Below are 27737 nucleotides of genomic sequence, written 5' to 3'. Positions count from 1 at the left end.
CCAACAGTAATAATGTAACACAACACAAGAATAATCACAAACAAGAAAAATATAGTAAATTGTATTAAAATGACAACAAAATGACAGAAATACAAACTGTAAAAATGGAGGTATGCAATTTTAAAGACTTAGATAAAAATTGTGCTGAAAGGTGCAAAGGGCGATTTGAGGGTGCTGGTTGCTCTGGACCAGAACTAAATCACAAGTTCAGGATGACTGCGATGCAGTGCAGGCCAGGCATAGGACCAAGCTTGGCCCTCTGAGGATTGTACATTATGTGCTCAAAGCTTGGTTTTCATGGCATTGCTTTGCGGGGCTTCACTCGGATGTGGTGGAACCTTTAGTTAGGCTTGTACAGCACCTTTAACCCCACTTCCAAGGATACAGGACCTGAGGGGCACAACTTGGAGGATCAAGACTCTCAGACATGGTCCAGGTGCAAATACAAAATGGTTGGAGCCTTTTCTGTTCCTGAGGCTCTGTTCAGGATGTCAGTCAAATAGTCCTAGGAGATACTATAGTAGTCCTGGGTGCAAGCAGAAATGCAGGCCTCAAGCAGCAGGGAGTCGTCTGAGGGCATAAGGCAGGCTTTATGCAGCAGGACAATCCTTTTGGTGCAGCAGAGCAGTCCTCTGGCCACACACAGTAGGGCACACCCCTGGGAGTCTATCTGCCGGTCCAAAAAGTGAACCCTATAGTTGGTGAGTGGGCCCTATTTTTATACCTGGTGTCTCCTTTGAAGTGGGAGAAGCTTTAGGGGGTTTCCTCCCACAGAAGTTTCTGGAATTTCCTGCATCTCTGCCCTGATCCCAGGTTGTCAGGGGGCACAATGAACCAGTGTGAGGTACTTTGTGATAGTGCTGAAGTAGCCCCTTGAAGTGCAAGTGTGGTAGGTGACAGCTCTGCCCTCCCCTCTTCCTGCCTAGATGGCCCATCTTGAAACCACCCAGTTTCTCTATTGTATGGCTGTCTAGCAGGATAAACAAAGGCCAACTGCCACTCACACCATGTCATGTGACCCAGAAGCAGCCTTCAGGCACCTACTGGTTAGGACAAGAAAACGCCAACTTTCAAAAAAGTGACATTTTTAGAACTGAGACTTAAAATCTGACTATAACAATATAGAAGGTTTTAAATGACAATTCGTTATATACCACCCTCAACATTCCTACCTATTCCAAGTAAAAAATTATCAATTATTAAATGTAGTAAGGTAATCTGATGTTATCCTATGGGAGAGGCGGGTCTCAAAGCAGTGAAAAACGAATTTGGGAGTTTTCAATACCTGGACATTTAAAACTTAAAAGTACATTTCCAACTTTCTAAATACACTGTGCCCTGCCCTATGGGCTGTGTAGGGAGTACCCTAGGGATTACTTATCTGTGATAAAAAGGAAGTTTTAGGCTTCACAAAAGGTTTATTTGGCCAAGTTGAATTTGCAGTTCAAAACTGCATGCAGGCTGAAATGGAAGGCCTGAGATGTGTTACAGGGCTAAGTAAGTGGGCGGCACAATGAGTGCTGCAGGTCTATTGGTAGCATTTAATGTAAGGGCCCTGCATACATGAAGTAACATGTTACTAGGGACGGATAGGTAAATTAAATATGCCAACTGGGTGTAAGCCAATTTCGCCATGTTTAAAAGAGAAAGCACACACACTTTAGCACTGGTTAGCAGTGGTAAAGTTCACAAGGTTCTCAAGGCCAACAGAAATGTCTTCAGCGAAATATGAGGGGTGAAGGCAAAAAGTTTGGTGGTGACACTGCAGAGACAGCCAAGACCAACAAGGCCTCACTTGAAGAAGTTGTTTAGTTTGCTCAACCTTTTTGTGTGTGCCAAGCCCATATCGTTTATCTCTATGTCTTAGTCTGACATCCCAAACAGTCCTGTTCAAGGTTGTGTTTAGCTTTTTCGCGATTGTAAGTCAAAAGAATGAGGAAATTCCTGAGAACATGTTAGGACATGCAGACTGAGCAGGCTGCAAAAAGATTATAAGGTACTTTGCTTTTGCAGAGTGCACCACCACAAAGACAGGCTCTGTGTTCAACCAGTCGCTCTGGGGAGCAAGTAAAGGGACAAAGACTGGAAGTACATGTGAGAATGTTTTGAGTGGCCCTAAAGCTTGGAAGGCACACACATCATCATAAGCAAGTAGAGAGAAGCAGCCATCCTTCTCTGTTTCTCCTGCATCAAGAAGGAGAAAGGATGGGAATACAAACAAGGAGGCCATATTAGACTGAAAAGAAGGTGTCCCTATAGGACCAAAAGAAATGGGGAGCTGAAACAGTAGATGCCGCAACACAGTTAGAGGATCTAACATGAAAAAGGAAAAATGGCTTCTATTTTAGAGAATTACCCAAAGGAGAAGAATAGTCCATCCTAGAAACCTCTGCCTGTTCCTCGATAACACTCCCACTATGGAGCACAGCATGATGTATATGTTGGTAAAGACAAACTGTAACACTGCCATTGAGACTGTATTTCTATAGCATGAACCTAATTAAAAGGCAGTGGACCACTGTACATAAAATGTTAACGTCCAGGATAAACTCAACCAGTGATAGGAAAATTAGCTGGTTTGTGGACAGTTAATGCATTGTGATGTGGTGTCCTTTAAAGGTGTGTCTTTAAACATGTTTTGAATTGGAACAGTCGTAATGGATACAGGGATGTTGTTTTAGTGTCTGGGTGCATAGAAGGAAAAGGCCTGCGGTCTTGTTCTTTTTTTCTTTTTAACACTCTTAGTCTGCAGTCTATAGTGTCCTGGCTGTGGATGTGCCAAGTACCATCAGAGATGGTGAGCTGGTGTTCAGGATAAGCAGGGGTGCTAGCAGTGGAGCATTTGCAAATGATGTTGCTTGTTCTGGAGATGGTGCGGACTGGCAAGAAGAGCCAATGAAGTTCCATCAGGAGTGAAGTGATCTGATCATATTTATTCAGACAAAAGTGTGCAACTCTGTGGGACTCCGCAGATGATGCAGATCTTTTGGGACCTGGAGGTCCCCATGTGAACAAATTGATGTTGTTGAAAAGGCAAGACTATTGGTGGTAATCCGATTTGAGACTCCAGGGTGTGTAAGAGGGTGGGATGGTATGCACTGAGAACAAGCAGAGAGCAATTACATGAGAATAACATAGTGAATACTTTAAATCTTTCCTGAATGAAGGGTTAGGGTTATCAGAGCTCCTTGACTTGCCTAAGGAGGTCGTACTTACAGGCATACATAGGTGTCATGGGCTGGGAACACCCAGAGAGGCCAAACAATCTTTCTCATCTAAAACATGGTTGTAACAGTGTGGAGCAGTAAAAATGTCCCAGAATTATGTTGTCTGATATTTAAATTGCAGGGTGCACACATTTCTAGAAATTACCTGGAGATAACATAATGATACCACTTGATAAGCACCATTATCGCTGCACCTTACATCACAATAGCAATGCCTGTGACAGCCTTTGATACACAAGTCATGTGGTGGTGCTAACAGACACGTTGAGGGAAATTCAAAAAAAGCATTCTCGTCTTTAATGTGCGTTACAGTTGAAACGGGCAAAAATATCTTCATGTATGCCTGTCATTAATTTACAAAAGGAGTCCTGGTATGTGCAAAGGGTGTTGCTGCTGCATGAGTCTCTGCACAAGTGAGGACAAATGTGGAGAAAAGCTTGCATGCAGCGAGTGAGAAGTGGGTTGAATAAGGTGTGTATATTGGTGAACACTGATCCCTTTTCCGAAATGGCCAGACATTTACTCCAGTTAAGGGCCAGATGGAAAGGGAAATGGATCATCTCCAACCTCCAAGGAATATATTAGGGAAAGGGTTTCCCCAAGGGGAGAAATGTTTTCTGTACTAGGGACCGTATCACACATATGGCGCACTTTCCTTGTTTGTGCTGGATGCACCTTCTAAAAACCTTCTATTAGCATGAATGCACTGCCCTCATGGCAGCTGCGAACATGTGCTGCCCCCAGGGCAGCGCATTCGTGTGAAAAACGGACTGGAGGTCCAGAGCCGCTCTCTGTTTCACTGTGCAGGAGGCAACCCGCCTGCACTTCTAAGAGGGAATGTCTGGAGGGTCCATGGGGCCCTTTTCCCCACTCCAGAGAGCTGCCATCAGGGGCGCACTGACAGTGTTCCACCTTTAATGTGGAACACTGTTAGTGCGCCTTCTGACAGCTTCTTTGACTCTGCACCCGCGTCTATACGGCACGGGTGCAGAAGCAAAGGGATTCCCTCATTTGCATGAAACCACGATCCAATGCAAATGAGGGAACACCCTCTGGTGACAGCGCTGGCTCATTATGTGTGCCAGCCTTATTGGTATTACAGGAGTGGCTGCACAAAGAGTTTGTGGCCCCTTCAGTAATACCAAAGTGCCCCAGGAGCATGCAAAGCAGGTGCATATGTCCGCTGCACCACCCACCCGCCCCTGGCACTTGTGTAATACGTCCACAGGCTCCATTTTCCCATGGCTTAATTCTAAGCTATATAAAATTAAGCACTGGTGAAATGGGAGCCTTCGTGATATGTTATTTTCTACTGTTTGCGAACTGCCCCTAATGATTCTGCTGTTTTTTCTGCTAGTTATTCCCTAAATTAGTATGTCAGGATCTAAATACAGTGATAATGACTGCCTGTAATACAAGTTATGCTGCTACAGGAATTGACACTATACATACACACCAGCAGGTTTCTAATCAAACCCAATATTAGTTGTTATGAAGGATGCAAGAAGGAGATTTATAGTCCAGAGTCCTTACAGTCACTGAACACTGCAAATCTAATGAGAAGCTCAGAACCTACCTGCCTGAAATTCGTTAATCTCAATAGTCAAACATCCCCCATCGCTTGCCTTCTTACTACACCCCCACCAGACCCACCAAAAACCCTATCCATAGCTCATTGAAGGCATTTACATAAATTGTAGAAGTCGGGCCACCTGAAAAAGTGTACAAACAGGGGGACAAGGATTCAGGTTATAGAATGGGAGGCATTTGATGGATTGCGGAAACAATTGGTTATTGTTTATTATACAGAAAATCTTTCTTAACCCGACCTCTTTTGGTAGATGATAGTAGTGCAATGATTAAGGTTGACATGAAGACCACTTTTCTGGTAGTGTAAGATGCTATTAAAGCATATGTTATTAAAAAACAGAAATGGCAAGATCTTCATTGGAATAGGAGGGGGTAAACATAAGCTTTGACATACGAAAAAACATTTCCAAGACGTAAGCACCCTTTGAAGGGGAACTTAACACAATGACAGCAATCATGGAACTATAAGAGACAACCCTCAAGTAAAGTGTGGGGGAAGGGCAGTTAAGGGCACTGCTGAGGCAGGGGAAGATATACTTACCAGTGTCTTCATTTTCTCAGCGTTCTCTGCCCGCTCTCTGAGGGAGTGGATGCGGGTGATCAGCTCCTGCCTCCCCTCCACAGCTTCACCCAGGCTGTTACATTCCTCACCATCCACCTGCTCCAAGTAGAAAGAGCCAAAAGCACCAGTTAATGTGGTTGTAATTAACAGTACCCAGATGGAACAGTCTCTGTAAGTAGATAGTTGAGGCTATCTTGTGCAAGCGGGTCCTTGTAGGATAAGGAATCAAACCTTCTGATGTTTGATCACAATTGTACCAAGAGGTTCGTGTGAAAGCTCCACTGCCTTTTTACGTTAGTTCCGCCACAGCTTTCCTCATCCATGAACCTCCTTCACAGAATTCCTCAATAAAGGAGCACCTGTGGCTCTCGGCTTACTGAGAAATCTCTGTCATGTAACCAGGAATCCTATAGTCTCAAAAAACATTCCAAGATAACATGAGCCACATATTTTTGTGGGAGGTGGGGATATAAACCAGATCTAGCCCTAATAGGTATGTGAGGTGTGGGCTGAGGGGTGTTTTCAAGAAGATTATATCTCAACTAAAGTAACACTAGCAATCAAAATAACGCATTTTTGAGGTAATGGGATCTAAGTAATGTGTTTTTGATAATGGAGATCTAGGTAATGGGTTTCTGTATTTTCACACCAAGTGTGAGCTATTTTATAGGTCTGTTTGGAGCTACTGAACAAAGGACTCAGGTGCATACAACGTCATACTGCATATTTTGTGATTCTTTTATTTTATATGGGAAAACAGTGCAGACCTGCCTTGGAAAGGCGAAAGAGGACTTTATATAGGTTAATAAAATATGTAGGTCAAGGCTGCGCCACAGATATTTACAAACAGTATTGGGTACACTTATGTGGCATATGGCCTGAACCTATTCAGTGAGTTGGGGGGGGTTCACAATGCAGGCCATGACTATGTCCAAGCTGGTTCAGGAGGAGACAAATGTAATACAATTCTCAAATTAATCTTTAATGTCTACTCTACAGGTACAAACTCAGCTACAGACTCTGGGACTGCAATCCACAGGATAGAGGCAAAAGCTTGAGTTTATATATCTCGTTTCCTGTGTAGGACATTTCAAGTGCTATCGGGTTTGTCCTGTCAGTAACACATGCAGTCAGAGTTTGAAAGCTGTCTACTCAAGCAATCTGGTGCCTTCTTGCAGAATGCCTTGTAGATGATACGCAATCACTCGAATTTGATGCACACGAGAAGCGGGAGCCCGTGAAATGCTTTGAGAGTGGGGGCTATGCGGTCATTGCTTTATCCAAAGGGAAAAGGTGCGGTCTGTACAGTGAAGCGAAGTTTGATAGTGGAATAATGTTGTTCTATATGAAATAAAATCAGCAATGTTTGGAAGATGTGTATGCCAGGTGTCTGTGATAACGATAGTATTTTGTTTGGTGTGTATCAAGTCACAGATATCAGAAGAATGTTTGTAGAGGGTGTGTACAGGAGCATGGGAAAGCATTGCGAGGTGTTGATGACGATGAGATTGGAAGGACTATGGGGGTCATTACGACCCTGGCGGCCGGCGGTATGTTGGCGGTAACACCGCCAACAGGCTGGCGGTGTTCCGCCAGCAATTATGACCGTGGCGGAAAAGCCACGGCCATACCGCCGGCCCCTCCACTTTGCCGCCAGGATTCCGCCTGGCGGTCATAATACCCAGGGCAGCGGTGCATGCACCGCTGCCCTGGGGATTATGAGTCCCCGACCGCCGGCCTGTCCATGGCGGTACACACCGCCATGGAAAGGCCGGCAGTAAGGGGACTTGGGGTGCCCCTGGGGGCCTCTACACTGCCCATGCACTTGGCATGGGCAGTGCAGGGGCCCCCAGGCATAGCCCTGTCGCGCATTTCACTGCCCGAATGTCGGGCAGTGAAATGCACGACGGTGCTACTGCACCTGGTGCACATCAGCATTGCCGCCGGCTCTATTACGAGCCGGCTGCAATGTTGATGTGACATTTCCACTGGGCCAGCGGACGGTAACGCTGTTACCGTCCACTGGCCCAGCGGAAATGTCATAATAGGGAGACAGAAATACCGCCAGCAATGGCGGTATTCTGTCTCCCGCGGCCCAGGCGGTCTTTTGAAAAGACCGCCGAGGTCGTAATGACCCCCTATGTTTTCAGGTTTGTGCCTGTTTAGGTTTGTGGGGGCAGTGCTGCACTGAGTTGGGCAGAAAGGATGGGGATGCAAGGCACATGATGACTCACTCGAGGAAACACATATGACAAGTGCAAAAAGGGTGCAGAATGACAAACGCAAATGGACACAAATAACTTGATTGAAAAATAATGGCCTCCGGCAGGCACAGATTCCTGAAGTGCAACACAGGTAAACCTCAGATAAATGTCACCAGGACACCATAATCCAAGGGATGTATGTCAGAATATCAACTACAACAAGAACTGGCATAGCCAATAGGTCTCGCCTTTGGGACCTCATAAGTATTTAGCAGTGCTTAATTTGTAAATAAAAACGTGCTGGTGCTCAAAGCCCGCCTCTTAAACACGTGGCTGCTGCAATTAAATGTGGGAACACGGAATACTGAGGCAGCGTAATCCTGAAGCCACCCCGGGCCTCTTCAATCCATTTACAGCCTCTCTCTTCCCCTTCAGCTCACTCTTGCAGCTTTCTCCTTTCTCCCATTGTGACGCTTTTTCGTTTTTCTGTTCCTCGGTCTTTCCCATATGTGTCTTAAATCCTTGAGGCAGAAGAATAAGCGCCGGCCCTCAAAAATAAATACCGGAAACAACAAGCACAAATTAAGCACTGGTGTTTAGCCATGTAGCACATTATCCTGGGTGCTACAACATCTACTGTTGTTAAATTGTTTAATACATCTCACCTGTGAACTGATGGTACTGAAACCCTAACTGCATGTGAGGCGTAAAAAACAACTATTTTGAACGGGGCTGAACAGACACAGCTTGCTCAGACTGCACCCAGGGACGTATGCAGGCCACTGAGGTGGGGTCAGATACCGTAATGGACACTCTGGAAATAAAGACATAGACTAAAATTCCCTATATTATCTGAGATGGGGGGGGGGCAGCGGCCAGGCACACGACGAAAAAGACACAGCTGTGAACACCACCTCCTGGCACTGAGAGGGGAATGTGAAGTAAGAGCGATAGATGAGGAGAACGGAGGAGAGGGCAGGAGAGTACCGAGGGGTGAGATAGTGAAGAGGTAAAGGGCTGGATAAGAAGAGAACAGATCGATGATGGAGGGTGGGGGAATGAGGGTAAAGTATTGAGGGACCGAGAGTGAAATCAGGGGAATGGATGGTGAATGAAGGTTGGGTACGATTGAAATGACTGAGTGACAGGAGGAGGGGAAAGGCCCGGGGATATCTGGTGAGTGAAAGACGCAGGGGGATAAAGTAGGGAGAGGAAGAGAGGGAGAAAGTGAAGGAAGGTGCGAGGATAGGTGCTTCAGACAGTGAAGTGAAAAGGAGACAAATGAAATGGCAGAGAACGGTAGGGATGGCGAAAAGGAAAGAAGAATCGGGGACTGTGAGAAGGCGTGAGAATGGAGTGGAAGAGGAAGGGGCGAGTCAAAAGAAAGCATTGTGAGACAGATAAGGAGAGATTCTGCAATTCAAAAAGATCCTCATCGTGTTTAGACTGCATTGGCATAGATGGCAACTGTGTAAGGCTGTGTAAGGTTGTGACAAACAAGAGGCCTAAACACTCGTTTGTGTTTGGAGTGGGAACAACACCCGGAAATGTCTCAGGCTGTGCCAGCACTTGAATGCCCCTACGTCCTGCCAAAAAGAGGATTATTGTAACTTGCTGCTCTTGTAAAGCAATTTAGTGCCCATCGGCCAAGTTCTCTCTATATAAAAAAAAACTGCAAATATAAACACATTTTGAAAAATACGATGATGAGGAGGACGGGGGCATAAGATGAGGAGACATCCTCATGGTGATCATGAAGAAGATAAAAAAAACTGTCAGCATCTTTCGCCTTCAATAGTCCTCCTACACCCCTTGAGCCCTTGTTTACCGGCATCAGTAAGGTGTTACCATTAAAAGTGGGGGTCTGTCCAAGACGATTCGCGCACTTCAATGGACGGCCATGCTAAGTGTGTAGAAAGGCCTTAAATTCAGCAGAACGCATACCACATTCTTTAAAGATGACTGGATTCCGACACAGGTTTCGTAAATGTTCTCTTCAGATGCCCTCGGGGGGACAGACAGCAAACTCGACTCAGTAGCGTTCTAGAATATAGAAATGGAAAGATATGAGCAAAGCACGAACGCTTCTGCAGTCTACACTGTAATGGGTCATTTGGCCTACCGGGCTGGAAAGACAAACAGTACAAAGTTTAGCATTCTAAGCACACCACAAACACAAACCCCTATCAAAAAATGGCTAAAACACGATGAAAGCTAGCAGAGTTCTAAATACCCCCGAATTCCAAACAAAATAATGGCATGCACATAGCCACACCAGTGGGGAGAGAAGACGATGACCTGAAGCGTGACATCCCTCAAGCAGGCGCCATGCTAATTAAATACAAAAACCTCACAGCCTCCCAAATCATAGAAATAAACAAAGTTTGTGCAATTCGGCCACACATGCTGCCTGCTCTTGAAGAGATTAAGTAAATTATGTGCAGCAAGGGGCGCCGACATAAGCAGGAAACGCAGCGACGGGTGGGAGGTGGTGGGGGAAAGGGAACCACGAACTGAGTCAAATAAAACAAGCATTTGCAATGCACGAGGGTCTCGCATTTGTCCGAGTTACAGCTATTACCAGTTGTCAACTCCCAACCACATTGAAAGAAAACAACAGAGTGATCGTGCTGCTACAGTTCACTCATAATGAAACCTATCTGCAAAAGTGTAATGAAACCTATCAGCAAAAGTGCAATTATGTACGTAGCCGGCAAAAGTACAATTAACTATGTAACAGGGTCGATATTATGCAAAGTGCTTGACTTCTGGCAAGCGAGATTGCGCTGCGAAAATAGAGAAAAAGTAGTCCGCAAACCTGGCGGTAAACAGCGAGCCTCGCATGTATTCAGTACTTGGTCGCTGCGCTCGAGGAGGGCTAACCACCGGAAAAGGCATGATGTATGCGTGCCTTCCACTAATGAAAGCAAACAGATTTTAACAGGCAAGCCCATGAACCAATGAAAGACACTGACGTGACGTGGACGCGGCTCCAAGCCCTTTTCTAACTCCTAAAGCGCCTCACAAGCGATACGCATGCACAAGCGCATGCGACGCAGGCTCAACCCTAAAAAAGTAATGCACCCATCCAATCTAAATGGTCAAACATGAACTGATCCATGTAACATGATCCATCTCCAGGGCGCAAACAAACAGCCAAAAGGCGGGACAAGGACAACAAAGAGACCAAAGAAAAGCACGATTTTACAATGAATACAATATGTTTGGCAGAGTGCGCATACGCGCTGCCTAGGCTCGACCTAAAAATGCTGTACTACAAGAATAAAGTAGCACAAATGGCAACAAGCAAAATATCATGGAGATAAGTATATATTATTAAGAAAGGATTTAATATTCGTAACTCCACATCTACAAGAAACACATATGTGGAACTGTGTATAGTAAACATACATTTATATATTTACCTTGCTAATATTTTGGTTTCCAATATTTTTGCTATAATATTTTTGTAGCACATTATTCACAACTTGATATTCTGGTACTACCAATCAAAATCCTGACCTTTTTATTAATGCATTCTAGAAGTTGTAGTTTTGTTTCACTTCAGTTGAATGGAGTGGAGTAAGGGGTCTTGCTACAACAACTTGTAATATAAATGTTGTAAAAGGAATGGTGTTGAGAAGGGGCAACAGAGAGAAGGAAAGGGACAGCTTTAAGTAAGATTATAGCTGATGGGGGAGAGGCAATTATGTGGAAAGATCAGACAGCACCATGAAGAGGCAATAGTGGCAGATGAATGGTGAGGTTTAAGGAGGATAATGTATCATGAGACGTTTCATCCCGTACATGGCAGCCTCTTACGCCTTGTAAAGAGTAATTTTTCAACATGCAATATCTTAGTTTATACATGTTGGAGTTTGCAAATGTGTTTGGAACTACCAAAAAGCACTAGCCTTTTGCCTTCGGCAGGACAGGTCTGCATCAGCAAAAAAAAAAAAGAATGCTCGTTTGCCTATGGAAACTGCCTGGCAATTTTTTTTTTAAATGGCACGATGCAAAATACACGTGCATGCATCATCAAGCACATATGCATCCTGAATCTACAGGGGCCAAAGCATCACAACACATGCAATTGCATGCATGCCTCATTGTGCATAACTTCAAATGTGTTGTGACGTGTTGGTCATATTGTTTTGTTTATTTAATTTACTGTTCTAAGATGGCAGATGCCCATGTTGGAGCAGTCAGTGAAAAAGTGTAAAAAGTGCACCAAATCACTTAAAAACAAAAGTAGCAGTCAGCATCCAGACTTCTCAATAAATAAATAAATAAATAATAGCAAGAGCAATGGTAGGTGGGTGGGTTCATTGTAAGCAACAATGAGCAGCAGGAGCAGGGGGTACTGAGGACCTTGGGGCAGCGGTATTAAAATAAAAAAAGGATCAGAAAATCGAGAGGGGGAAGCAATGGACGAATTTCAGGTTAAAGGGTGAGCAAAACGTAGAGCACGGGAGGGGTGGGGAGTGGGGAAGCAGCACATGACAAAGAAAGCAATTAACGTCTTGCATCTTACTCAACTGATTACATTGTCTGCACTCGCACTGTTATTGTGCTAATAAATTCCTGTTGTGTGGCTGTTTCCAGAGTTCATTGGCCATTAATCAAGTCCAGACGGATGCCCATTGGTTTGTCATAGTAAGGTAGGCCATTGTTTTGCTATACCTTATTTAGAACCAGATGGTGAGGTTGTTTTGTTTGCACAAAATGAACGGCTTAGAGTTGCTTTAGTATACAGTCCCTTACTAAGCTTACCTGATCAAATGAGACTGCTCCATTTGTGACTAGTTTAGCACATTATCAGTGCTTTAATCTGCAGTCCTAAATGATGCTAAGAGCTTAGAATCTAGGTGAAAGTCTAAAACTTCTTTAAGTTCCATGTATTCAAGTTTCTTTTAATAAACTGTATTTTGTAGTTTATGTTTGCTTGATGTAGCCTCTCTATAACCTGCCAATCTCTTGTTTCAGTTAGCAGCAACAGTATTGGTTCCTTGTGAGAATTCTCATGCTACCTGTTTAGGTCATAGACCTGTTACTGTCTTAGATCCAAAGTCCATTGCACCTTGTATTCTATTGCTTCTCTAGTTGCTCTGGTATTTTCTTATCTTTTCATCAGATCTGGTTTATGGGTGCCTTTGTATTAATCGTTTGGTGTGATCCATTGAAGGCACTAAAAGTTAGGGGGTCCGTTTTTAATTCCGCTACACAGCAAAGTCTTTTATTCTTCAAAACAAACGCCCAAAGTGGTAGTTTGCTATTGAAGAAAAAAATATATATATCTCACACTGTTCAAGTTTCGCTCCCAGTATGTGGTGGTAATTTCTCTGCTTTTCTGTTTGAGATGGACAGGTTTTCCCTAGCGTTCACAAACAGAAAAAAAGTATGCCATAACATCTACTCCAAATATGGCGGACATTCCGAGGTGCTTTGATAGAAACCTCAAAACCTGACAGGCCATTGGTCAGAATCTTCCACCTTTGAGATAGCGTAGACTATGCCAGCAGAAACATTGCGCTTCTTTCTATTTTGAATAGAGACGAGGAACCCACAGGTTTTGTGGATGTGATAACTGCTAGGTTTTGAGAGAGTATCCTCTTTGCCAAACTCAAAAAGGCAGCCTCTATCTTTTGGTATTTCCCATAGTCCAGATACAGAACCAGTATTACAGATATAGACGTAGTTGCTTCCATTAATGACCAGTCGGTTCCGTACTGAGTGTTCTATTGGCAAAAGCATTGCTTAAGATTTGTGTATACATACAATTTCCTATGGTAATGCCATGATCCTCTCTTGTTTTTGCTCCAGTCTGGTGAGAGATTGCACTTGATTTCCTGTGCAGGCAACTTCTTAAGCCCTCATTATGAGTAGTCTAGTGCCTCTGGGCTTGGAATTTCAAGGTCTGCAAACTCCAGACCTGATAGTTTTGGACCTGGACCTTTGTGTGGAGCTGTGGGCAGCTGCTATGCCTGTCTACGACCTGCACTCTAAAGGAAGCATGATGATAGCAGCAAATACACTCCCCTTACTTGCTCTCCTTTCCCACCACCTTGCTCCAGCTGCACCATGGGCCTCAAAAACAGCTCTAACACTCATATACCACCTGCTTAAAGCAGTTGGTAAAGGTGTGCTAATTTGAGCTTGTTGTTTCCCCTGGAAGGGGGAAAACATGTCTAATTGGGTTGCAAGTACTCCTGGGTTTGTGCTATTCCCCATGCATGGGAAAATAACTTAGAATTTCTGCATTTAGGTGAGGGGATATCAGCTGAAAGTGGTATCTCTGCACTTAAATCTGGAGAACGGGTAATGAGACTTAAGTGTCTTGCTAAACCTTTATATGCAGAATGTGCAGCATTGGGGGGGGGAGGTCTGATGGGGAGGGAGTGGGTAAGGTGCCACAGTGAGGAACATAACAGGTAGTGGAAAGAACAGGCATGAAAAGAGAAGCTGAGGCTGACAGGCAGACAGAAAAGGGATGTGGGCGCAGCAAATGGGGATGTTAGGCAATAGTGAGGTGGTAAGGACAGCAGTAGTAGGAACAGTAAAAGGCAGATGGAACGAGTAGGCAGCACACCTGGTGAGTAGAGGCGCAAATGAAAACAAGATATGGTAATACTGGGAAAGGAAAAGGTGGCAGTCAGGACAGAGAGCGTTTGGGGGACAGTGCAATATTAAGAGGTCTGGCTGAGGGAAGTCATAATGGTGGGGAGAAGGAGCACTCTTTTTAGGTCTGTCTTGAAAGTGTAAATGTCTGTTTGACCTATTGTTAACAATATGAAACCATCAGACATTGGCTTGTTCGGTTAGGTCTCCTTCAGTCATCGCTTTGCTGCTGTGTCGATCTCTTTTTGGAGCAGAAACAATTTTGTTGGAAGTACTTATTTCAGTGCTTTGCTTCAAGGGACCTAATTTCAGATGTATATATTTTACACTGCTAAGCAATGACTTTGTATGCTTTTAATCCCTGACTCCTCTCCAAATCGAAAGACCATCCATCGTGACCCCTTACAACCACTAAACATCATCCATTCCTGCCCCAAAACACATCTTACCATGCCTAAACTACATCTATCCCTGAACCCTATAAAAGCCCTTCCTACCTTTAAACTCCACCCATCCTAGAAATCGAAATACCCCTTCCTACACCTAAAGTAAACTCATCCCTGGCCCTTAAACTACATTAATCTCTGAACCCTAAAAGCCATTTCTGCCCCTACACTCCACCCACTCCTGAACCTTGAAACTCCTCAATACCTCTACATCCACCCATTTCCGAATCCTAAAACCTTTTCTACACCTATATCCCGCCATCTGACCCCTTAAAATCTCTCAATACCTTAAACTGCACTTTTGTACTACTGATGCAAAGGGGACTTATAATAACACCGTGTATTAATGCAAACATATGCTCCTGACTCAACAGGGCCATCTATTAATGGCTTGTGCAACTGCACTCTGCTGGTGCAGACACAGCAGGGCCATCTACATGTGGATGACAACATTGTGCTGTTGCCTCAAATGGGATATCAAGTTAAATATTGAAGCCAGACCTACTGGCTTTGCAATGTTTGCTTGAAGGTAGCTAAGATGTGTGAATAAAGCAGAAAACACTAAGAAGCGAGGCGAGGGCTACTAGTTGCATTTCTCTTTACCAGTTCCATGTCCTTATCACCACGTAACCGATTCAGCCTCTCATTCTCTTCTTTTAGTTTAAGAAACTGGCCATCCTCCGGCTGCAGGTTGTCCCTAAGCCTCAGGGAGCGCTTCTTCTCGCAGTACAGAGCCATCTCCACCCGATGAAGGTTATCTTTCAAAGAAGATATCTGTACAGGTGCAAAAGAGTACAGAGTGAGATGGTAGAGAATACCAATCAGGCAGCAAAAAAAGAAAAACAGGAATGATGCAGGTGACAAAAGAGCCAGGGGAAGGAAGTACAGGGAAGAAGGCAAAGATAGGTAAAAGTAAGGGAAAATGTAAGAATAGGAACAGACAGAATGATGGAGAAGATAATGTGGATAGAACCAAAATCTAGGAACAGTGAAAAATAAAGATGAAGTAGAAGATAAATAAATCAGGACAGGGAGGGAGAAAAGAGACTGTAGGTGTAGACAAATAGGTGTGTAGCAGGTGGTGGGATAGCAGGAGAAAGCACAGAAAGGGCAGAGAAAGGAAGTGTAGTGAGTGAGAGAAGGAAGCAAAGAAAGGGACAGGAAATGTAGAGCTGGAGAGAAGAGATGCAGACAAAGAAGAGAAAGGGCGAAGAACAGACAAATAAGGTGTAAAACAGAAATTAAAAAGAAAAAGAACAAGGAGATGTACAGAATGACAGAGAGGAAGGGAGCCGAGACAGGTTAGTGATGGGAAGAACATGAGAACGCTCAAAGAGAAATAGAATGCACCTGAAATGTTAATGAACTTGTCCCAGCCCTCCTGCCCTTTCAGAGGAAATGGACTTGAGGGAGCTTTCCCATTTTCCATACGGTGCTGCTGGCAGTTTGCCACACATCAGGCTCTCTGTGCATGCCTGCAAACACATTTCTGGAAAGGAAGTTTCTGGCCTCATTTCCTCCTGTGGAACTATGCGCCTTTACCTGCTCCAGCAGCTCGCGAACCCTGCTCATGGCGAGGTCCTTCTCCTGCACGGCATTGGCATAGCGCATGGACAGCTCATACTTCTCCTCTTTCAACTTCGCCACCTCACGGGCAACATTGTGGTAATCGCGGCGCATACGGTGCAACTCGGCCTCGAGGCTCTGCAATGAGTGACTTTGCCCGTCCAGCTGTGCCAGCTTCTCCTTTTGCTTCTGGCACTGCTGCAGCAGGTAGGAGCGCAGGCGCCTCTCCTCCGTCAGCTCCTCCTGCACGCTCTCTGCTGCCTTGACCAGAAACTCAGTTAGCTTAGATGTCTCGATGAGGCCTGTGAACAAAGAGAGAGAGAAAGGAGTCTCAAAACGCTGTCAATTCTTGTTGGTTCGCCAGGTTCACCAAGGGAAAATCTCAAGCACTTCTGCAAATGTAATTCTACTTATATTTCAAATGACTTGAGGTATTCAAGTGAGATGAGTTTAACAATGAATGGACAGCAGAGATACGGAGGTCCACAACCAAAGAAAACAACATAGGAGACATGCAGCATCATTGCCTGGGGCTGCGAGATATGTTAAGTGTTAACAATACTGTCTGGTAGAGCTATGAAAAGGAATACAGAGACTGATTCGAAGTCTGTAGACTTCACATATAATTATAACTAAACGCCATCTTGTCAGTGAATGTCCAGGAAAAGCCTCAGCCAACACAATCAAACCTTATTGAATTTATACATAAGAGAGTTATCTACTGGCTGACACGTCATAAAGTGATTTATTTGCCTGAATGCAATTCAAAGGTTGTCGAGGATTTCAGATTTTGATTTAAATTTGAAAAACTCAGGAAATGCGCTGGGCCTCCTCAGTAAATCAATCTACTCCTCTGCTTATTCCATATTTGGGCATAATTATAGCATTACCAATTTGAGCTTAGAAGTTTTCTAAATGTGTCCCTCAACATTCACATGAACTGTGCCAGTGGGACTGTGTGCAGCTTTACAAAATAAGTTGCACTACCATCATTACAACACGGCTCTTGCCTAAGATCCTGTTGGGTTTCCCGTTTTTCATTATAGCTTCCTTTAGTTGCCTTCGATACAAAAATTCACTTGGGGGTATAGTGCTTTATTTTTTGCTTTTATCTTTATTCTGGACCGTAATATTGTGAAACATGAAAGGATTATTACTAGGGACCTGATTACAAGTAAGGGTGCTATTTATCACACCTGGTAAATTACGATACCCTGGGATTAGTTATTTATACGGTGCGATAAATAGCACCCAATACGGGTTTGTGAGTAATAAAATGCTCATTTCGGTGTTTAACACACCAAGGGCCAGATGTAACAAAAAAGGCATTTGCGATTCGGAAATAGGGATTTTTAGGAAATCGCTATTTCTGATTCGCAAAATACAATGTATCATATTTGCGATTCGGTAATAGTGATTTCTTAAAAATCGCAAATGCTATTTGCACCTATTGGCCTGTAGGCCCATATCTACACATTTTTTGCATTTCCCAAATTGCGAATTCCTAACTGCAATTCGCAATTTAGGAAATGCCAAACCCCAGGGTGCTGGGGGCCTAAGGCCCCCTCTGCTGCACCCCCAAAAAATATTTCAGGACATGTAAGGCGCACATATGCCAAAGGGGCATGTGTGCGTTACATGTCAATTTCAAAAATGCATTTTTAAAATTGTAGCCACTGCTCAAATCTGGTGAGTGGTCTGCAAGCCTGAGTCTTTGCTGCGAGGTTCAGAGCCTAGAGTCTATACTGGGTTTATCTGTAGCACTCTTTCTCAATAATTCTATATTATGAGTAAATGCTCAAAAGGATTGCATTTCCACTCCCTCAAACAAGTTTCCCAGCCTCTTAACTCTTTAACTCTCCAGAGTGCAAAGCTTCAATCTCCAAGAGCTGGCATGAATTTGGGTTTGCCCAGAAGAGGGGTTCATAGGGAAAGAAAATGTAGTGAGTGTCTTCCTCACAGCAACCTTTTCTGCAACTCTAACATTTCCGTCATGATCTGGGAAGAGTATAACCCCCACACCCTGTCTTTTTTAGGCATCCCAGGACTAGGCCAACATATACTCCCACTATTGTTTGGTCCAGAAAGCACCTGTGTATCTCTGATTCCACTTGGACCAACTCTACCAGATACCACCGCTAGGAGGCTTGATGGTGTCTTTTAATGTTTGAAATTCTGACTCACCCTACCTTAGAATGGTTTTTCAACCTTTGGGAGGCTGCTCTGAATTGATTCCCTTTCCAAACAAAATTGTCACGGAGTTTGGTATTCAGCGGACGATCAATCTTCAACTGGAAGTAGGAGAACTGCAAAAGTATAAAGAATACCAGGGAGGGATGTCATTTTATAGGCTGCTCTACGATCCATCCAGGAGAGACCACTCAAAGCCTGACCACTCAGGCTAAATCAAGCCTGACATAACCTTTCCTGCGTGCCTGCCGGTATCTATGTAAAAATCTTGATGTCTGCAATCAATACGGATACTGTACAGCAGGAGCCACACAGCTGTGTGTCCCTGACAGGTTTTGAAATCACTGTGATTAGAGCATGTGACATAGTTTTGGTAGTCCCTGTGGTGGAGACAAAGCTGTAGTAAAGCTGGGTCATGGCTGAGGCAAGACGTTTAGAAAAGGTCTTGTAAAACAGGAGTGTGCGTTCAACTATCTCCTGTGCATTACCTGTCTTCAGTCTCCCAATTACCATTAGTACCTCATCAACCTGTGCAGGGGCTTGCAATGGGGCAGCCTGTTCCTTTGTGATCCTAGTAAGGAGGATGTCATGCAAATAATTTATCTTGCTGCTCGATAAATCTTCTCGGGAATACAGGAACTTGTATTATTCCCTGAAACAACCCATGATTTCCTGATCTTGTGATGTGACTTTACTTATTGTGTCTTTTATGCTTGAGATTCTTCCTCTTTCTGTTGGCTCTTAATCTACAGGTCAACAGCTTTCCAGTTCTGTTTTTACCATCACTGTAGCACGGTCTGCATTTCAGTAGGAAGTATTCTGCTCTATTAGGGTCCAGCACCCTAACCGGAGACCTCACTGCCATGTCCTTGCACCATGCTTCCAAATGGGTTTTCTTCTCCCACCTCTCCCTATTGAGGATTGGATTGTGAGCAATAATTCTCCCTTGACTACAGCCTTTATAAAATCCCTGTTAGTGTTCAGGGAGGTATAAGACTCTGTTTTTGTCAAGAAACTTGTTGATGATGTGTGCTATGTCAGTCATTATGGCTTTCCTTGTAGGATGGTGTCGTATACTCTCCAATATTGTGTGGGTATCTCGCTGCCAGGCATTAACAAAGACAGGGACAGTGGTGCATGATCTGACAGAGAGCTGTTGCCTCTGTTGGGCTAGTCAATTCGAGGTGACAAAGAACAGGATGAGAGGAAATGATCTATATGTGCATGGGTCTTATAAGCAGCTACATAACAAGTATAGTCTTTATTGGATGTTGCACTCTCCAAATACCAATCAGGCCAAAGCTCTGAAGCCAAAAGCTGGTGTTACCCTGCCATAGCCAATCTATCCCGCCCTCTTTGGAATCTATCTAGTGACCTGTTTATGACAATATTCAGATTGTCTCCTATGAGAATGTCCCCCTGACATTCTTGGATGAGCATTTCTATTGCTTGTCAAAAGAAGCTTTCAGGACAGAGACAAGGAGCATATAAATAGGTAACAGAGCAGATATATTTACCCTATCGAATTGTTGGGTTTAGCAAACCAATTTCCCCTCCAGTTAAGTTGTTTGGTGTGCAGCAATGCAGTGTCTTTGTGTACACTATTTTGAGCTGTGTGCACAAGCAGAACTTACCAAGAGGCACTATGCAAGCCAGTTGGCAACCTCTTCTAGGGTGATAGGGAAAACGAACAGTTTACTTTTTTAAACAAATGGACTAAATAGTCAAATTTATTTTTAAATGTTAATATTTAAACAGTATTGTCTAAAGACAAATAGATATTAGTGAAAGTTCCAGAGCGTGTGTGGTGCAGTTCATGCAATAATCCAATCTTGGCAGTCCAATTGAAGATCCATAAAGGAGTTTCATTAAAGTGAACATGCTCTGTTCTTAATTCACTGCAGCTTGTCCACTGCTCAGGCTTCTTTCTGCAGACACCTCCAGAGTGCTGGTTTAGCTTCTCGAGCTCTTCTGTGAAGAGCCCTCTACATCGACTTCCAACCTAGCTCTGTTTGCAGTACCTCCAGCCACTTTAGATGAAGGGTTTAACTTGTAAAAAGAAAAAGTGCAGGTACCCACATCTTTTTGGGGGGGGACTCTGACCACTCCTCCCTATGTGACTGCCCATTTATCGCATTGGCACTGCATGCATGGGCAATATCCAAAGCTGGGGTGCTGTGACTTAAGCCAGTGAGTCTGCCTCCCTCAACAAAGATTTAGCCCCAGGAAATGTTAGTGTTCAAATGGGCATCTTAAACCGAGGTTGGACATACATTTACTAAAAAGCTCTATGCTGACAAAGCTTACTTTAAAAGGCCTTTCAGTAAATATTCCATTACTTTCATGTTCCCAGTTGAAAGGGGTCATGAGCTAGGCCTCTGGGAGAAAAAAAAACACCATGCATTTAGGCTCAAAGAGGACTGGCGGGGAGAACTAAAAATTGTGTTTCTCCACCAAACTAGCAAAATATGTTTCTTGTGTATGCTCAGACTATTTCTTTGGGGGGTGGGGGATGGGTGGAGGGTGATGGCACGACTGAAACTGAACAAACTCTATGCTAGTACAGAATGCTGAGGCCTCAAGTTGGCCAATTCTGAACCTTATTGGCTGTCTTTTCAACTTGCACACCCATAACTTCTCTTTCACTCTTAGTTTATTCTTGAGGTCATATATAGTGCATTGCTACCCTGAGGCCTCCCAGCGCTGCCACCGACACTGTGGGTGGTCAGAAAAGGGTTGGCAGGGGGATTCAAATGCTAAAAAGCCAGGTCTTCGAAGCCATGTGGAAAGCAAGCTTACGCTGCAGACGACACAATCCCAAGAGTAAAGTGTTCCAGAGTCTGGGGGCCAAAAAAGAAAATGGTCCGGCCACCCCAGCAGGATCTGCAAATCCTGGGGACCTTCAGTAAATGGACTGATGAAGGTGGAAGGGCTCTCCACCGGAGATATGGGGAGGCTAAAGATCTTAACACAGAGGGGCCCTTATTACTGATTGCCCTATGCATGATGCTAAGGGACTTAAACTGCACTCTGCGATCCATAGAATGCCAGTGTAGGTCTCTCAAAGCCTTGGTGGCCAACAAATGTTTAGGAACATTCATCAAGAGACATTCAGCAGCATTCTGCACAACCTGCAGCCTCCTGACAACATAAAAAAGGTGAGCCTAAGAACAGGGATAACACAAGGGCCTGAACAATCACTCTTCTGGTGGTAAAAGGAAGGCGGTCCAAAACTTTCTGCAGCAATTTCAAAATACCATGACAGCTGGTGGAAAGTTTTTTTACCTTGAAGATCTATAGTGATGCTGGAATCGAGCCAGATCCTGAGGATCTTTATTGAATTTTTAAGAGTGGGCAGTTTACTCATACCGTCTGGGAAGGAACTCGTCCGAATTACTGGGATTATTGCTCAACAACATAACCTCTATTTTGTATCATTGAGTTTCAGTATTCAACCAGCCATCCAGCTGGCTATTTCCTGAAGACAAAAAGTCAAAGATAAGTGACCAGAATTTAAGTCCAGGGAAATTGACATGACCAGCTGTCTGCTGCCGGCATACGCAACCAGCGAATGCCCGCATGATCAAACTATATCAGCCAGAAGGTGTAAATAGAGATTAAACAATGTAGGGCTCAAGGAAGAGCCCTGGGGCACTCCACAACAGGATGGAAGGCAAGCTCAGAGGAAAGGCTGATCCTGGACCTGAAAAGAGCAATTTTGCAAGAAGGAGGAGAGCCAATCTAGTGCTCTGCCCCAAATACCGACTTTAGAAATTCTCTGCTAGAGAGTGAGATGGTCAACGGTCTTGAAGGCTAAACTGAGGTCTAACAGGATAATGACTGCCAATCCTCCTTCATTTAGGAAGTGCCCGAGTACCTCGATCACTGCCAACAGCGCTGTTTCTGTACTATGTAGAAGGCAAAAGGAGTGAAGGAGTTCCTTCGATTAAAAAAAGGTGGAGAGATTTTTCTTAACATATTTTTCTAGCAGCTTAAAGACTCCAGGTAACAGGGAGATTGGCCTATAATTGGTCAGTTTAGAAGGGCCTAACTTGGGTTTCCTTAAAGGTTGCCTAACAATTGCATGTGTCCATTGCTGAGGAACCAACCCGCAAGACAGGGAGAGATTGAATAGATCTGTCAATACTGGGGAAAATAACATCGAACCCTTGGCGAACAATGTAGAGAGGATTAAGATCATGGGGCGAACCTGATTTTAAAGTATTTAAGAGATCCTTAACCATACACAACGTGAGATGGAGAAAAGCCAAAAGGGGACATTCTTGAAGGTCCAGAGGCTGTTCGCTAGGGCACAAGTCTGCCAAATCAGAAGTATTAGGGAAGGAGGAATAGATGTCCATCATCTTTTTCCGAAAGAAATAGGCCAATTATTCGCAATGTACATCCAATGCCATTGAAGAGGAGCCGACTGTGTAGGCTCAATGATTTAGTTTTGAATCTTAAAGATTCCTTTCAAAGAGCTGGAAACATTGGTGATTTTAGTGGAGTAGAAGACAGCTTGAGATGCTTCCATCGCCGCATGATAATGCCTAATAGAGTTCCTATATTCTGCTCTACTGGTCGCATCATACATCTTCCTCCGTCTTCTTTCTAGAAGCTTGCATTCTTTCTTCCTGGACAATAAATCAGCAGTGAAACAAGTGGACTTATAGGTTCGCTGAACATCTTTTGCCAACTTACCAGAAGAGCCTCATTAAATGAGTTAGCCAACCACTCATTGAAATGGTGGGCGGCTAAATCAACAGTATACAATGTATCAGGTTTAGTAGTTTTCAGGAACTCTAGCCAATTCTCCAGGTTGAGTTTGGACCAGGGCTGGTCCAGTTGTGTAGCCAGGGGAAGAGGGACTGGAGAGGATGGGAGAACATGGGTAGGGTAAAAGGAATGAGGTAATGATCTGACCAGGTCAAGGGGAGAGGGTTTGAACCCGTAGGTTCCTATTGTTGCTAAAGACAAGGTCAATGGTGTGGCCCTTATCATGAGTCCAGCCTTCTACTTGCTGAAGCAGCTGTAGAGAGGCCATATTGTGGAGTAGTGTTTGGAAGGCATTATCACTCGGATCATCCATATGGAGATTGAAATCACCAAGAAGAGTGAAATTCGGCTTATTTATGTCTAATCTGGTGATTACCTCTGGAAGAGCTTGAAGGAATTGAGCATAGGGACCTGGGGGTCTATAAAGGAGATTTGGGGTGAAGGAAAAGGTTAGTCATAGCATTAAGGAAAAAGCCAGGCTCTCACAGTTTGGAAAAACAGATGGCAACGATGTGCATTTAGAAGATTCACTACAGACAATTGCGATCCTACCATTAGTTTCACCCTGCCTATCGAGCCTTAAAATGCAGTAGCTGGGAGGAAAGGCTCAAATGAAACACTGAGATGGGCGTCTATTGAGAAATGTGTGATGGGAAAGGCAGGATGCTTTGGTTTTCTCTGTTTGAAGGATAAACAACAGCTGATCAAAGCCAACCCTTGGGGCCACCGCCTATGCATGGTGTAAAGCCCACAGAGTCCTGGGAGTAGATGGGGGACTACATATAGGTGTGCCTTTGTGGGGTAATGGCAAAGTTCGGATAGGCACCAGGGAACCCATCTGGACGGTTTTGTTAGTAGAGAGATATTCCACATTCACCCACTTATAGAAGGATGGTCAAGTGCAATCATTTGAGGAGGCCTGTGCCTCATGCGGACTATCAGCATAACGGTCTTAGAGATACCTTCAATTGTCCCACTGTTTACATGCCACACCGAGAGGCACACCTTTTGCTCTGATGGCATCTCCCATACAATTCTGCTTTCTATAATGGAGATCCTAAAATGGAGTGGTCTTCAGACCATACAAACTTCTCATAAACTCAATCTTTTCTGTTCCAATATGGGGCAATCTCAAGGAGTGGTGGACCACACGACTTTCCCTTGACTACATGGAAGAAGACTTATCTGCCCTCCTCAGGCGTCTCAATGAATATTTAGGCAGGGCCAGACTAAATTAGCATGCTTCAAGATCTTACATAGGTGGCACTGGTCCGCATACAGACTACACAAGATGAGGCTCTCCGCTGATCCCTCTTGTTGGAGATGTAAGAAAGCAAGCAGAAACATTGTGCATATACTTTGGGATTTCACTGGGGACATACTGGAAGGTGGTACGGGTGGAGTTGTGTGCACATTCAGGGATTACAGGGGACCTACGAGGTGCAACTGTGCTACTTCACAATTTCTCTCCTTACCCAGAACTCTTCCCGCATTTAGGCAGATGATACTCTACAGAACTGCTGATCGCCAAACAATTGCCCTCATTACGACTTCGCTGTTTTTTTCGTAAGACCGCCGAAGCCGCGGGCGCCAAAAGACCGCCAGTGCTGGTGGTCTTAAGACCGCCCTATTATGAGAGATTTTGGAATTCTGCCTGAAATCGGGTGAAATTCCGACACCTGTTGTGCTGGTGGTCAGCGGGGAAGAGGCGGTTCCACTGCCGGCACTGCCATGCCAAAAGGACGGCACATGCCGTATTATGACGGTGTCCTGATGGCGGGGCGCTGCCGGTAGTGAAAGTGCCGGGACCTGTCCCCTCCCAGACAACCTCCTAAATGGACGAGGTAAGTGTATCGTCCGACAGAGGAGGGTGTGTGTGTGTGTGAGTGCGTGTGAATGTTGTGAGTGCGTGGGGGTGTTCGTGGGTTTCTGTCTGCGTCTGTGACTGATTGTGCATGGGGGAGGGGTGTGTGTGAGTGTTTGTGGATGGGGAGAGAGGTGAGTGAGCGACTGAGTTCGATTGAGTGGATGGAAGGGGATGGTTGCGTGTATGCATGTGTATGTAAGCAGATGGGGGAGTGTTTGTGTGAGTGGACAGGGGCAGGGGTGCGTGTTTGAGTGAGTGAACAGGGAGAGCGGGTGCATGTGTATCAGTGGGCGGGGAGAGCGGGTAAGTAAGTGAATGCGGTGCAGAGGAAGGAAGGTCTGAATGTATGTATGCCCTGCATGCGTGAGTGCGGTGTTTGTGTATGTATGTTAGTGTAAATGGGGGTTTATGACGCAAGTGCATGGGTGAGTGAGGGTGTGTTTGTGTGTGGGAGCATGTGGGTGCATGTGTGCGGGTATGTGGATGTGTGTGTGGGAGTACTCCGGTGACAGGATACTAGTGGTATTACGGCATCCGCCGGGCCAGAGGTGCTCACCTCCAGCCCGACAGACCATGGAAAAGCAGCGGGGTGGATGGAGTATTACGGTTTGGCCATCACCGCAGGCGCCTCAGCGGTGAGTCCGCCACCGTGGGTCTGTCGGTCTTACGATCGCCAGACTCGTAATGAGGGCCAATGTCTTCTTCAACACTAGAAGATGATAACACTCCCTTTGATTGACACATGGCTTGGGGAAATGAACCTTATTGTCTCCTGCGAACATATTATATTTAAACTTGAGGATCACCTCCCTCCTCTAGGAAAAGATATTGGCTAACTCTCTATGACTGCCTGTAGCTTTATGATGGCGTTCCGTGCCCTACTCAAGGGTGGGATATGGACCGGGGTGAGGGGATGGAATTGGACCCCCTCTAAAAGGATTGCCCACAGCTTTCACTGAAATGAGTCCCAGGGAGGTTAAGAATTTCTACTTTCTTCTTCTCTAATCTTACTTTTCTTTCCTGATGTTTTGTATTGTTTTTTTCTACTGATAAGGGAGGCAACGGTGGTGGGAGGTTGGGTGGTGAAAGTTTGACATGTCACTGTATGATCTTTGTTTTGTTAATAGATAATACGTCCTGCCTTAATAGGTAAAGTTTTACAGCCTTGATAACAAACTATTGGCACATTTTCTTAGACATTGTTTTGCCATTGTCTGTACTTGCTTGTACTGGCTTGAAACCAATAAAAACAATTAATATAAAAAAACTCAATGAAGAGGACTGGGTACTGTTAAACGTGTGGAAATGTGCCATTAGAACTCTGAAACGCTGCTAAATTCAGAACCTTTCCACCAGATTGGATAATAAGTTATTTAGACTTTGATACTTCATTGGTATACAAAATATGAATGATTTTATTTATAAAAAGTGCATTTTTTTATTTTTGTAGATTTGTGTAGGATACACAAGGCCCAAAGGCCATCAGAGCACTTCACAAAAAGACTAGCAAAAAGCAAGTAGAAATATACAATTTAGACGAAAAGGAGATACAACCAAGATAAGTTTAAATATTTAAATATGAATACAGGTAAACGGTTGTCAAGAGAAGGGAAAGAATAAGTTGTATGAATATATCTGTGTCTATATATATAATATATATGTGTGTGTGTATAAGTGTATATATGTGTGTGTGCATATGTGCATGAGTATATATATATATATCTATATATATGTATATATATATATATATATATATATGCATATATATGTATATATATATATATATATATATATATATATATATATATATATACATATATATATATATATATATATATATATATATATAAAGTAACTGCTTCATAAAAGAATATTTATCTAACTTTTAACTTCTAAATTTTCATATCAATGACACAGTTATTATGGAATTTCAGTGATGTCAGTTACTGTGTTGTCCTCAGGATTAAGTTCACATGCCATCACCTCCTGGAAAGATTCAGGGTCAAATGTCATATGATGTCATTTCCTGAAATGTCATTAAGGTCAAAGGGTGTGTGATGTCACTTCCACTACCTCTGACATTTTGGTGAATCAACGTCCATGGATATTCCTACTTATACCACTCATTTTTGTAACTGCCCAGTTGTTGTGGCAAACTGGATGAGCCTTAATTGCCTTACCTGAAAGGTGAAAAATGGAAATTATGGTGACTGGTAATCAGTCTAGCTTGTGGTCCCAGGCTGATCGCCCAACTGAATCTGCCCTCCACCTCCCTCTAAGGAAGTGGTGAAAAACCTTGGCTTCTGACTTGACAGTATGCTCTCCATGGAAACACAGATTAAAGCTCTTGACACCTGTTGTCTGCCTTTTATGTTGTATGAAAAACATTTGGCCTCTCCTATCTCATTAATCCACAAAAATGTTGGCCAGGTAATTATGATCTCTCACCTGGACAATGGCAATGTACATGATCTAGTCACCCCTATGCTTTCAGGCCATCCTACTCTGTGTCTCCAAGACACATATCCATTTCTGCACATCTTAAAACCTTACACTGCCTCCCGATCCCTAAGAGGGTCAGGTTTAAGGCTCCAGCTTCCCTGTCACACCAGCTCAAAGCAGTTGTGTGCGCTACAAATCCAAAACATAGTGCCAAAGGCAGTATTACACCTCGATATAGATTAGGAATAT

General features: G+C 44.0%; 1 protein-coding gene across 5 annotated transcripts in view; it reads right to left on the bottom strand.

The window, feature by feature from the left end:
- The window catches only part of CARD14 (caspase recruitment domain family member 14), a 469582-nt gene that overhangs the window by 121740 nt on the left and 320105 nt on the right, over nucleotides 1-27737 (bottom strand). For 4 of the 5 annotated variants that reach the window (XM_069199720.1, XM_069199715.1, XM_069199719.1 and 1 more), the window contains 4 exons: nucleotides 16190-16515; nucleotides 15251-15421; nucleotides 9528-9626; nucleotides 5359-5478 (listed from right to left, as the gene is read on the bottom strand). In XM_069199720.1, the coding sequence (XP_069055821.1) occupies nucleotides 5359-5478; nucleotides 9528-9626; nucleotides 15251-15421; nucleotides 16190-16515 (716 nt within the window). The remainder of the gene's footprint in view (nucleotides 1-5358; nucleotides 5479-9527; nucleotides 9627-15250; nucleotides 15422-16189; nucleotides 16516-27737) is intronic. The other variant, XM_069199718.1, reaches the window with a different exon arrangement.

Source organism: Pleurodeles waltl, chromosome 7 (genome assembly GCF_031143425.1).
Source record: "Pleurodeles waltl isolate 20211129_DDA chromosome 7, aPleWal1.hap1.20221129, whole genome shotgun sequence".
Lineage (NCBI taxonomy): Eukaryota > Metazoa > Chordata > Amphibia > Caudata > Salamandridae > Pleurodeles > Pleurodeles waltl.
The sequence above is the reverse complement of the archived record's forward strand: the minus strand, read 5'-3'. Positions and strand labels throughout refer to the sequence as shown.